Source organism: Typopeltis vanoorti, chromosome 10 (assembly GCF_054136105.1).
Source record: "Typopeltis vanoorti isolate ZY-2024b chromosome 10, IOZ_Tvanoo_1.0, whole genome shotgun sequence".
NCBI lineage: Eukaryota > Metazoa > Arthropoda > Arachnida > Uropygi > Thelyphonidae > Typopeltis > Typopeltis vanoorti.
Genome location: NC_143558.1, coordinates 51,961,365 through 51,975,220, shown reverse-complemented (window position 1 = coordinate 51,975,220; position 13,856 = coordinate 51,961,365). Strand labels below are relative to the sequence as shown.

The following is a 13,856-nucleotide window of genomic DNA, read 5'->3' as shown; positions in this document are numbered from 1 at the left end:
CGAAAATCGTCATGCATTTTTCTACAACCTATCTTTGAGAGAAAGGATTTTCATCGCTCCTTCAAATAAAAACAAAATACAGAATTTGTCTTAGTGTGTGTGCCGATCTTCGACTGAAGTTGACCAATATTGAGCCAGATATCCAGCAACTCTGCAATGTCGAGAAGCTCATCCATCTCATTAAAAGTAAATAATAAACAATTATATCATATTATTTATTTGTTTAATAAAAATTAAAACTTTGTTCGACGATGATACACTTTTACTCGTTTACTTCCAAGTTAATTATGTTTCCATATATATTCAAAACATGCTTTCAGATTTATTATGTCATAAATAGCACAGTTTTTCCCAAATGTTGGTAATCCCCACACACGTTTTTTAAAAAATTACATAACTTAGTGGTTCATAGAATTGTTTTAGGCATTTTACTTGTCCTTGGGCTTAGAAAGGGTGAGAAATGCTGTCATATAGCTGTCTGAGCCGGGCCAGATAGGATCACGGGTATCGTGTATTGGCGAAGCATTGCAGATGCTCAGTCATAGATCGTGTGCGATATGCTCGTATTCTGTGCTATTTTGCATTAAGTTTGTTGAAAAGCATGTCTTGAACTTGACTTCTTTCCATCTCTGAAGAGTAACCTTAACGTACGTAAATTCTTCAATAACATTGAATATTGTCAATACTGATTTGGATTCGGTTTCCCCAGTCGCAGGTCTGACAAAACCATTGAATTATCCAGAAGAAAGTACTTCCTTAGTTATTAATAATTCTCACGACATCACATTTTTGAAAGAACAAACATTTAATACTGATGATAATTTAGATATTGTGAAAAAGTTGTGGAAACCAGAACCAAATTTTAATTTTCCTGCAACCTGTGCTGCAATTCACAAAAACCAAAGTTTTCAATACACATGGTTTGAAAAATTTACATGGCTTGTGTATTTTCAAGTTGAAAATAGTGCATACTGTAAATATTGCGTGTTTTTTGCACCTGCTAATGTTGGAAAATTTAAATCTGAAGTACCTTGGCAGTTAATTACGCAAGGTTATAATAATTGGAAGAAAGCCATTGAAAAATTTAATAATGATCAAAAAACAAAATATCATATAATGGCTGTTATGATTTACGAATGGCTAAACAATATTTGAGATGGAAAATGTATTCCAATCAATCGACAAATTGATGTAGATAGTGCATCACGAGCTGCAGTTAATCGGAAATGATTAGAGCTGATTATAAAAACAGTAATTTTATGTGGTCTGCAAAATATACCCTTGAGAGGACATCGTGATTATGGAGAATTTTCATCTGAACAGGAGCCAATCGCCAATGAAGGCAATTTTCAAGCTTTGTTAAGAACGAGAATCGATGCAGGCGACAAAAACTTGACTGAACATTTTAAACATTCTGCCAAAAACGCTACCTACATTAGCTGGAACATACAAAATCAAATTATAAATGCATGTAACGAAATCATTTTGAACCGTAAATTAATTTGGTGAAATGTTTTTCAATTATTGCCGATGAAATTTGTGACATTTCTACCACTGAACATGTTTCCTTATGTGCCAGGTATATAGATGAAAATGACAACAAAGTTTGTGATAAATTTTTACAATTTGTTCCTGTAACAAGCACTACAGGAAAAAACTTATCCGACAAAATATTAGAAAGCTTAAATATAATTATGGCACCAATTTGTCATATTTACGTGGGCAAGGTTATGACGATGCTGCATCAATGAGCAGAAAGTTTAATGGTGTCCAATCTCACATATCAGCTATATATCCACAAGCTTTATATGTTCATTGTGCATCACATAGTTTGAATTTGGCAATTGGAAATGCTGCATCTGTGATTGAAATAAGAAATTGCATTGGCATAATTGAAAAGGTACACAATTTCTTCAATACCCCTAAGAGACAGGACGTCCTTATTGACAACATTGATAAATATACACCGGATACTAAGAGACAGAAACTATGCCAAGATTGCCCGACTAGGTGGGTGGAATGCCATGAAGCCATCATGACAATGTTGGGGATGAAGTTTAGGGGGCACATTGCGAAAGTAGCTAAATCAGCTCATCAACTCACTTGGTTGTTGAAAAATACCTTGACGAGCAGAGAAAAACAAGTTATTGTACCTCTGTACCGAGCCCTGATAAGACCTCATCTCGACTACTGTGCCCAGATTTGGTCACCTCGGTTCCTTCTTGATGGGGAGGAGGTTGAGAGGATCCAGAGGCGAGTGACTAAGATGATAGCAGGTCTATGGAATGAACCATATGAGAACAGGTTGAAGATTTGTGGGTTGCAGAAACTAGTTGATAGGCGGAAAAGGGGAGACATGATTGAGACATTCAAATTGCTAAAAGGATTCTATAGGATTAATTCAGATGATATTTTTGAGATCAGGACTGGTGGTGGGAGAACTAGGGGACACCCATGGAAGCTGGGCAAGAGCGTGGTTAGCAGGGGTGTTAGAGCTGGGTTCTTTACTTTTAGAGTGGTAAATGAGTGGAATAAGCTGCCAGAGTCTGTTGTGGGTGCTATGACAGTGAGCGAGTTCAAGGCAAGGTATGATAGATACTGTGGGAATGTTGAACAGCTGCGTGAACATGATGTTTAGGGCCTCCCTCGATGAGTCTAAGGACTCCTGGAGTAGCCCGTGGTAATAATAATAATAATAATAATAATGTTGGTGGAATTATATGATGCAGTGATTCATAGTCTTGAAACAATAATTTCTTGAGAAGACAGAGACTCGTCTTCTAACGCAAAACTTATGAATAATTCATGTGTGAATTTGGTTTTATAATATCTTTATTTAGCTTTCAAAAAATATTTGCGTACACCTTACCATTGTCTAAAATAATGCAAAAATCTGACAGTGACCTCTTAATTGCCCTAAATTTTGTTGATGATGTTGTGGCTCAATTAAATACCATTAGTGAAACACCAGAGTCTTAATTTAAAGATATTTACAATGAAGCATCTATAAAAGCCAATAATTTTAATATTGACATTAAAAAGCCAAGGACTACATCAAAACAAACATTAAGGTCCAATGTTCCAGCTGATTCTGTAGAAGAGTATTTCACGAGAACTATTTTCATTCCATTTATTGATCAAATATTGACTCAACTTCAGGATCGTTTCACTTGGCACCGCAACATTTTGAAATTTTTTTTTTCTCTTCTACCAAATGGAAAAGATGCTCCAACAGCAAGTGCAATGGAAGATTTTTGTCAATTGTGTGAATTTTATGCCAGCGATTTGCCTTATACAAATCCAGCAATTTTGAATGCCAAATTCAAGTTGTGGTATAAGAAATTTGAAAAACCGTTTGCAATAGTTCCACACAAAAATGTCGTTGATGCAGTTTCAAAGTGTATATCCTACCATCTATAACTTGTTAAAAATATTTGCAATGCTTCTGGTAACAACATGCGTCAGTGAAAGGTCATTTTCTAACTTACGCCTTTTAAAAACCTATTTAAGATCTACCATGACACAATCACGATTGAAAGGACTGGCTTTGCTGTATATACACAGAAAGATTAATGTAACCATGACTGAAATAATTCAAGAGCTTTGTAAAAAGAAAAGAAAACTGGATTTATTCTTTAAATAAATTTTCATAATTTAGTTGAACAGATAAAAATATTTTTAATGCAAATTCATTGCATTAAAAATATTTTTATCCATTCAACTCCCCCCCCCCCACAAGATTAAATCCTGGGTGCGCCACTGCTTCCAACAAGGACCAACTTTTCCTTTTTCATTGTGTCAGCAATTTTCTCTAGAGCCTCAAAACATTCTTCCACTTCTACCTTAGTAGAGCCTTTGTGGGACCATAGGCACAAATAAGTCTCATTGACCAGTTTCCATTTCTGATATTTGCCCATATCACTCTACTTGAGACTGCCTGCCATTCAAGAAATTAGCCTCATATTTAGTGTTGAATACTATGGCTACTCCTTCTTTTCCTTGCTTGTCATTACCTGAATATAACATTTTGTATTTATTGCTTAGAAAGATCTCACCTGTTTTTGTCTTTTTTGTTTCAGTCACCCCTATTATGTCGATCTGGTACTTATTTAATTCCTCAGCTAGCTCCATTTCTTTGCCATTCACACTTCTTATGTTGATAGTACCAATCTTCAACTCCAGTGATATTGAGTTGGGGTGTGTTTTCAGATTTGTTCCAGTAGCTGACTTTTTGCTGTTCGCCCTGGTTCCCTGGCGAAAACAATTGTTTAATATGCAACGCCCTAGCTGGCATGAAATTTTGTCATGTTGTACCATCATTTTGTATTTTGGTTAAAGCCAATAAGAATACAATTTGGTCTGCTACATCCCAAATTGTCAGCACATCCTCGTTCGTTCAGTATCTTCTTGTGGTGCACCCTGTTGAGTATCTACCCAATAGGGTGCACCACAAGAAGGTGAGGATTGGACATTAGATCAGAAGCCCTGGTCGGTTCTCTGCATTCCTTTAAAGACTATGTGGAGGTCTCCTCTCAATTATACAGCTTTGACCCTTAAGCACCCCTAAAAAAAAAATATATATATATATATATATATATATATATTCATCAATTTCCTGATATGTATCCCCAAGGGATATTCAGATTACTATGACAACACTACATGATTAAGTTTACATTATTATTAATTTCCTATGCACAATTTTAATCCAAATTACTCTATTACTTGTGAGCACTTCAATATTGTCATACCTAACATTCTGTTCTGTTAAGGCACTTCGGACTGAATAAATGCACCGAGACTTGTCTTCCTCTGGGTCTCTTTCCTGCCATCTTGGCATCAAACACCTGTTTTGCTAACCTTTCCTCACCCATTCTATTTAAGTGGCCATACGATCTATCAAAAGCTTTTGTAAAATATAGCTCTACTTACACATTCTTGTATGCTAATAGTGTCACGGTATAATATCTTCATTTTTAATATGATTCTGCCATTGATGTCATCGGTTCACTTATTTAATTTTTCTCAGAATCATCATATCTATGGTCTCTAGACGTGGATCAAGTACTTCATTTAGAATCCATCTCTCAAATCGATAACTTAAAACTGGTTTGAACACTGTCTTGTATACTGCTACTTTGGTGTTTTGACCATACCTTCACTTGTTCTTTTGTCTATTTCCAGATTTAACCTGCCATCTTCACTAAAAACGCTAAATACATGGGAAAACTTACCCGGCCCGGACACTGGAAGGATTGAGATTAAATAGCAGAAATATTTTACTTGTTTTATAGGATCTCCATTCAGAATGCAGCTGAGTTTTCTGTATTTTTCACAGTTTTGGTCTTTTTATTGCTGATTTTCATTCAAACAATTTTTACAGCTGTTATTCAATTTAGTTATAGAATCCCAGAGACTTGCACTAGGCGTGTTTTGGAGTACAAAATTATCTGAATAAAGTAAAGAACTAAATTTGACATGCCTAATTCCAATATCAGATACTTTGTAATATGCAACTTTCTTGCATAATGTGATCCATATAGATGATGAATAAGAGAGAAGTTAATGTGCATCCTTGTCTTATCCCAGACTTTACATCAAACCATGTTACTGTATTTTCTTCAATTTTGACTGCTTACAGACAACTTAAATATATATAGTGTGACAATTATGTAACAATTCTCTCATTACTCTTTCTCCATTTCTTCGGCTTCACAGCTTCATACAGTCCATTAAAAATATTATTATTATTATTATCCTAAGACCATATGAAGTCAGACACTCATCTAGGAAGTCCCTTTTCTAATACACACAGCTCATCACCCTTTGCATTAAACAAAGGGTGATGAGCTGTGTGATCATCATCATCATTTTTTCTATAGACGTGACACTCTCAGGCAATGTATTCCAATCTTTTACAACACTCCATGTAAAAAACCTGCTTCTCATTCCCTTGCTCACACCCTCCTTATGCAACTTCCAGAGATGATCTCTTGTTCTCGCAAATTCTCCCATCATTTTATGAAAAACCTCTTCAACATTGATCCTATAATAACTGCTTACCAATTTGTACATCTCTATCATATCACTCCCTTCTTCCTCCTATCCACTAGCCTATGCAAACTGCATTGCCTCAACAAATTTTCTACAGATTGAACATTCAAGTGATCAGAAACTATTTTGGTCAATTGCCTTTGAACCCTCTCAAACATCTCTTCATCCTTTTGAAAACCAGGTGACCAAATCAGTGCACAGCAGTCCATATGTGGCCTAATCAGCACTTTATATACTTTAACCAGAATCTCCTTACTCCTACTAGTCATTGTGCTCTGCATCATTCCCAGAATTCGTTCTCTTGTCCTCACAATTTTGGCAATAAATCCTCTAAATTTCAGATTATTATCCATGATCATCCATCTCCATATATATATTTCCTCCACCTCGAACAATATATCCCCACAAAGAGTAAATTCTACATCTCATCTTTGTTTTCCAAATTTTAAAACCTTACATTTCACAACATTGAAACTGGCATGGTTCATTTCTTGTATTCTTGTAGCCATTCACTGAGTGAATGGCTACAAGAAATTTTGATTTTGTAGACCTTTCCAAGTTCTACAAAATCCAATTGTATTTCCCACCCTTTGGTGATTCTTTTTTTTTCTTTCTATGATCTCTCTTATAAATGAAAATGTTATCAATACAAGATTTTCCAGAGTAAAACCAGCCTGTTTATCTGACGTAAAAGAGGCAATACTCTTCTCTAACTATGTAGTTATAATTTTACTTAACAACTTACTCATGGAGGCCATCACACTAATAAATCTGTAATTTGAAAGGTCATTCTTATTATTAAAGATGAGGATTATATATATATGATAATGATGACCAACCACTGATCAGGAGTCTAGAACTTGAATTAACACTCTCATTATTTTGCTTAGCTGCTGATCGCTTCCAAACTTCTACAATTCCATGAGTACTCCTGGGCCAGCTGCATTCCATTTGTGACCTTGCCAAGGCATCAGGTGCAAGACAAATGATCTTCCAAAAACAGATCCACTAGCTCCTGCACCTCAAATCATCATTGGTGTCTCCCTCAATGTATTCTTTCCTATTCTCCATCAAAAGATCCCTAAAATGATTCATCCAGGCTGTCATAGATATTAACCGCACCAGATGTGATCTAGGACTTGTTGTTCTCACGCACATGGCAGTCTTCTATCCCTGAGCTGATCTATTATATCCTAATGAGTGACTAATCTCAGAACTGACTCTGTTCTAACATTCTTCATTACATTTTCATTTTTTTTTTCCCATTTGACAGTAAAGAGGACAGCCTCAACTTGCATGGAGGGGAGGAGGTGTGGAAACAATGCAAAGTCAGAGGAATTCAAGAAGGCTCCATAAAAAAAGCAAAATGCCTAAAGTAATCTATAGGTAGTAGACGATTTTGATTTCCTAGAGTTACCACCATCTTGCTTAAAAAAAAAAAAAAGGTGTGCCTGAAGCAGCTTGAAAAAGACCATGTTTAGTCTCTATGACCAGGGTTCCAAATATTTAATCCATAGCCAAAGTGTAGTACTATAGCAGTTTATCATTAACATTGCTTTAAAAAAAAAAATAAGTAACTCTCCTTGTTAATTAACAGTCCAGAGTCATTATACTGACTACAACAACTATCCTCTTGTTCAACATCCTACCTATTATAGAAGCAATTAAACTATACCACTCGTAAATTAACACAACCGTTATGCCAGTATGGATTGCAAAATGGATAAACTACACATCTTTCAAAATAATAATAATAATAATAAAATCATTTTTCAATTACTGTTTATGCATACACGGCTTACTTTTATCTTTGTAAAAAGCATGTCATACTGAGACTGAAGATTATTCACTTTCTGGATAGCTACAGTTTCTGGTAATTGTCGTGCTTTATCTTGCAGTTTTGTGATTATAGTCTGATGAGAACTAACACTTTGAGCCATAGCCTACAGAGAGAGAGAGAGAGAAATGAAACCATTAAGATTAATCAAAATAATAATTTTGTTAAAAAAAGAAATGAATATTAGGAAGATAGTAATTTGTTTTTCCTCTGAAATTCATTCAGTTCCATTGCGGAACTAAATGTTTTATTTATGCAATATGCTTTATTAAAAATAAAAAAAAAAAACCTGAAAATATTTTTGAAATTTTATGGGATCTTCATATTATTATTATTATATTTAGTATTATTACTATCATCATCATCATCATCATCATCACATCTCCATAGAGTTAAAAAAATCCACTGTCAAAGGTTCTACTGTCACACACACACACACACACACACAGCTCATCAGTCTTAAACTCATTCACCACCTCTGCATTGACGAGTAACGTATTCCAATTAATTATTATTCTCTGTGCAAAAAACTATTCTTCACCCCCTTCTGATACCATCCTTACACAACAGAAATGACCTCTTTACTGTCTTTGATCCCTTCCCATTATATGTCTCAATCATCTCACCCTTTCTCCTTCTCTTATCCACTCTATCCATTATGAAATGATCCCTAATGATCATCGTATTCTCATTTGACAGGTAGGCCAATTTGGTTACACATTTCTTTGTAACAGCTTCAATATCACTGCCACTATTTTGCTCTTATATCTCCACCTTCCTTGTTGCCTTCCTATTCTGATGAAAAACATCATAGCCTTCACTTCCATTGTCCTCCTTACTTTTGATATATCTGGCATTCTTAAGCATAATTCATACTAAGATTATAATGAGTCCTACTCATGCGACACTTAGATTTTCCTCCTCCACACCTCACACTTGCCCTAAGTGTCCCTTTGTATCATAAATTATCCCATTTTTTTCAAGATTCAAATGCTCCCCTTTCATCTTTGGTCATCCCTTATTTTGTCATCTGGCCACATATGCATATTCACATATTCATATCAATACCAGCATCCTGGAATAAGTAATAAAGGTGCCCTCTGCTAATCTGTCCCTGTTTCTCTGTTGAACTTGCAATTCTAATCTGTCACATTTTCTCTGAAATGACTTGATTCTCCAGTCTGACTACTTTCATGTTTTCACACTTCATCACCTCTTAATTCCTCAGATCTCCTTTTTTGCTTCTGTCATTATTGTCTTTCAGAAATAGCCTCTCTAGTTAACTCATAGTCTGTTCTACAAACTCATACAATGTGAACTATAGTACACCTTTATATGACAATAATATTCATTGAAACATGATATTCCAATAAACATGATTATTATTGTCTGATATGAAACCTTGCTATGGCAGCTATTATACCATATCAAGGATTAATATTGCTACATTTTATTTTCGATTGCACATATTTCACTGTTACGAATTGAATTATTTTTTTCCCTCCCCATTTGAAATGAAATTTTAATTTACATTTTTTTTAAAACTTCTGTTGTCTATCAAACTCATCCTGCAAACCTCTTAAGTAGTGAATTAAAAAGAGTTTATCATATCCTATTCTTCCAAAATCCAAAAAGATTATAACCATCAAACAGTTTACCAAATTCAACTCAAATTAGGAAAAGTATATCTAATCTATACTAGTCTTAATACATGAGACTTCCATGAAGTCAAAAGACTCATTGTGGGAGGTCCACACGTTAACATCTCCCCCCCCCAAAAAAAATACATAAATAAAATAATAATTGAACTGTGCCTTAAATCCATTCATAGTTTCTGCACACTCCCCATACTTTCATGTAAATGCATTCCTCTCACCAACCACTCCCTTCCTATCCTGAACAAGTCACCCTCGTACAGCTTCCAGACATGGCCTCTTCCCCTACCCTTGTCTCCCTCTATTCTATTAAAAAAAAAGTCACATCTGCATTTATCTAGTAACAACCCCCTCACCAATTTAGGCATTTCAATCATATCCTCTTTCCTTCTTCTATTCAAAAGGCACTTCAAGTTACATTCCTTCAAGCTGTGCTCATATTCCGCATCCTATAGATGTGACTTTAATTTATAGAACCTGCTCTGGATCCTCTGTAATATACCTTCATCTCTTTGAAAACCAGTAAACAAATCTGCACACAGTAGTCAACTCCCCTTTCATCTTTGGTCATCCCTTATTTTTTCATCTAGCCACATATGCATATTCACTATCTATGCCAGCATCCAGGAATCAGTAATAAAGGTGCCCTCTGTTAATCTGTCCCTGTTTCTCTGTCGAACTTGCAATCCCAATCTGTTTCATTTTCTCTGAAATGACTTGAAAATAGTGGCATGGGCCTAATCCATCATCATCACTCCTAAGTCTCTTTTATTCCATTTGCTTCAAAATTTGACAGATGACTGTTGGTGATGGGTAGATGACACTGATGGTGGTAATGTCTGTGTATGTACTTGGAGATTTAAGTAGCAGAGTAGAGTAGAGTGTCTTCCAGTGATGAGTCCTTGGGTTCCTTTCAGGTGTTATGTAATTAATAATAATAATAATAATAATTTCAACACTAATTCTATCCTCTACATCCTAACATTGCCTTCCAAATTTCAAGACCTTGCACTTTGCATTCCTTTTCACACTACACTTTCTGGCAGGAAAGTCTGGCTTCGGCAAAGGTGCCCAGGGAATGGAAGGAAGGAAGGTAAGATTAAGTAGTGAGGGACCATATACAGCATTGGGCAGATGAGGGTAATGTTATCTGTGAGAGTCAACATTGATTTGTGAAAGGGCGCTCTTGCTTTAGCAATATGCTAGCCTTTTATAGTAAAGTTACAAGAACATTAGATGAGGGAAAGGCATATACTGCAATTTTCTTAGACTTAGCGAAGGCATTTGACAGGGTGCCACATGATAAGCTGATATTTAAGTTGCAGCACATGGGTCTGGATGTCAGATTGGTCAACTGGATTCAGGATTGGCTGTCCGATAGGTATCAGAGAGTTGTGTATGGTGGAGCAGTTTCAAGGAGGGAGACAGTTACAAGTGGGGGTCCCACAGGGCTCAGTACTAGGACCTATATTGTTTAACCTTTATATCAATGACATTGTCAGTTTAATGCAGCAAAATGTAAGGTCTTGAGGTTTGGGAAACATCGATGGGATGCTGCATACTCTATGGGAGGAGTTATACTGGAGGAAGTAGGGGAGACAAGAGATCTGGGGTTGATGATTGATAGAAACCTGAAGTTTAGGGAACATATTGCAAAGGTGGTGAAGGTAACACAGAGGATTGCTGCAATTATGAGAAGGAAACTGACCTGCAGAGATAAGAGGGTTATCATTCCGTTGTATAAGTCTCTGATCAGACCACACTTGGACTATTGTTCTCAGATTTGGTCCCCAGGATTTGAAGGGGATAAATTAGCTGTGGAAAGGATACAAAGATGGATGACAAAGATGGTTTCAGGACTGTACAAGGATAATTATGAGGATCGGCTGAGGGAATGTGGACTGCAGAGTTTGGTGGATAGAAGAAGGAGAGGTGATATGACTGAGATTTTTAAACTGTTGAGAGGTGGTTACAGAGTTGACACTGGGGAGTTCTTTCGCTTGGTTGAACAGCGGGAAGGAGTGATGACAAGAGGCCATCCCTGGAAGTTATGAAAGGAAACTGTGAGCAAGAGGGTAAGTTTCTTTTCGTGGAGGGTGGTTGAATTGTGGAATGCATTGCCTGATGGAGTGGTGGGAGCGAGAACGGTCAATGAGTTTAAGGAGTGGTATGATAGACTTTGTGTTTCTCATGTGGGGGGGTCCTCCCCTCGATGAGTCTTGACAGACTTTATGTTCTTAGGAAGGACCTCCCACGATGAGTCTTTTGACTCCATGGAGGCCTGAATAATAATAACAATACACATTGTATCTTTATTTCAGAACCAGGAGACCAAGATCTGGTCATAAACAGTGCAGGTGATGTCATATAAATACCTAAATGTCACCACTTCAGTTATCCTCAGAATTGTATTTGCAGTTTTTGCTATATCACCCTTAAACTTCAACCTCCTATTCACTATATGAAGTGTTGAATGAGGAATTAGAAGGGAAAGAAATCAATGCTGCTTGGTCCCTATTCAGGAATATCTAGAAAAGGCAATGACTAAGTATATTTCAAAGGCCAAGAAATTAAATAAAGTAAGTGTAAAATTCTGTCCTGATTTTTTTTTCCCAGGACAAGACAGGATAGAATAAGGAAACCTGTGCATTGAATGGAGAGAGCCATGCTAAACATCAGACTGCAAAACAAAATAAGAAATGAAGATATTTGAGCTGACCTGGTTGGCCGAGTAGTTAGCATATCTGCTCTTCAGTCAAAAGGCTGTGGGTTCGAATCCTGCCATGGGCATGGGTGTTTGCGATTGTTCTTTGAAAATACTAGTGGTGGTGGGCAGTAGATGCCGTTGGTATAGATGAAGATGGTAGTTGCAGTTCATTGTAGTTTGTGGAGACGGAGAGTTGTAGAGTGGGTGCCCTCCCTTGATGAGTCTTTGGACTCCCTGGAGGTGTCACGTAATAATAATAATAATATATGAAAATAAATAAAAGTGTAGGATATAGGGGAAGATATTTTAAAACTGAAATAGATATTGCATGAATGAAAAGTGTTAGATAGACAAAGACAATCACCGAGTAGCATCAATATGAAGGAAGACAAATACCAGGATGAGAAGACAGAAAGGCAATTTGGTAGAGATGGCTAGAGAATGTTGGCATCAGGAAGCCTTCAACAGAGAAAGATGAAAACAAATGGGGAGAAGCATATAACCAAAAATGGTTATAAAGAATGGCTTAGAAGAAGATAAAGAAGAAGGAGTAAAATGGATGACTGAAGACAGGAAGCATGCAATCTGGAAGAAAAAGGGATTGTGGAGGCAGCACAAGATAACTGGCAATAATCGGTTACATGAAGAGTACAAGGAGTAAGCAAGGAAAGTGACTCACTTGCTTAGAATAGCAAAAGTGTAGTATGAGCAGCAGTTAGCAAATGAACTAAAAGACATCCTAGAGAGTTTTCAATATGTGGCCAGTAAAAGGAAGAATGATTACGGGAAGATGATGTTGCTTGATACACAATGGAAGAATGATAGCAATTGAGGAGGATATAGTACAGGTGTTAAATGAGCAATTCATTAAAATATTCCATGCTTGTGAATATAACATAATGCAAAACTTGAGATCAGTGGGAAAGGGAGAAGAACTACTGATGGTGAGTGAGCAGGAGATATATGAGGAATTTAGTAATGTCAATCAGGTCATAGGAGTTAATGGTATGTCACCACATACCTTGAGAGAACATTTCAGGGAGTTAACAACAACTTTAATTTACCTTTTTAATATAAGTCTTAGATTGGCCCAAGTTTCAAAGGAGTGGAAAGAGGAGAGGGCAAAATTGTTATACTTCATAAAGGAGGAGGATGATAATAATAATAATAATAATAATAATAATAATAATAATAATAATAATAATAATAATAAGAGGCTTCAAATTATAGGCCAGTCTGCTTGTCTGGAGTTCTGGTCAATATGTAAGAGAAGCTAGTGAAGACCAGGATTCAGAACTGGATTGACAGCAGCAGAATTCTCTTACAGCATGAGCTTGCTAAAGGAAGATTTTGTGTTATCAATTTGCTTACCTATTATAACAAGGTGACAAATTGGATAATGGGGATGCATATGCATTAGTACATTTAGAATTTGCAAAGGACTTTCATAGAATGCCATACAACAAGCTAGTAATTAAATATGAACAGATGAAATTGGTTGGTAGATTAGTGTGGTGATTTGGAGACTGGCTGTCTGATAGGTATCAACAGGTTGTATATGGTGGGAAGCAATATCCCAGAAGAGGAAAGTCATTAGTAGTGT

The 13,856-nt window shown here is 36.3% G+C and overlaps 1 protein-coding gene across 1 annotated transcript in view; it reads right to left on the bottom strand.

Annotated features, from left to right (window-relative positions):
* Positions 1-13,856, bottom strand: part of LOC150102416 (muscle-specific protein 300 kDa-like) — a 1,203,500-nt gene that overhangs the window by 999,635 nt on the left and 190,009 nt on the right. The window contains exon 13 of the mRNA XM_090399574.1: positions 7,857-7,997. Within this exon, the coding sequence (XP_090255700.1) occupies positions 7,857-7,997 (141 nt within the window). The remainder of the gene's footprint in view (positions 1-7,856; positions 7,998-13,856) is intronic.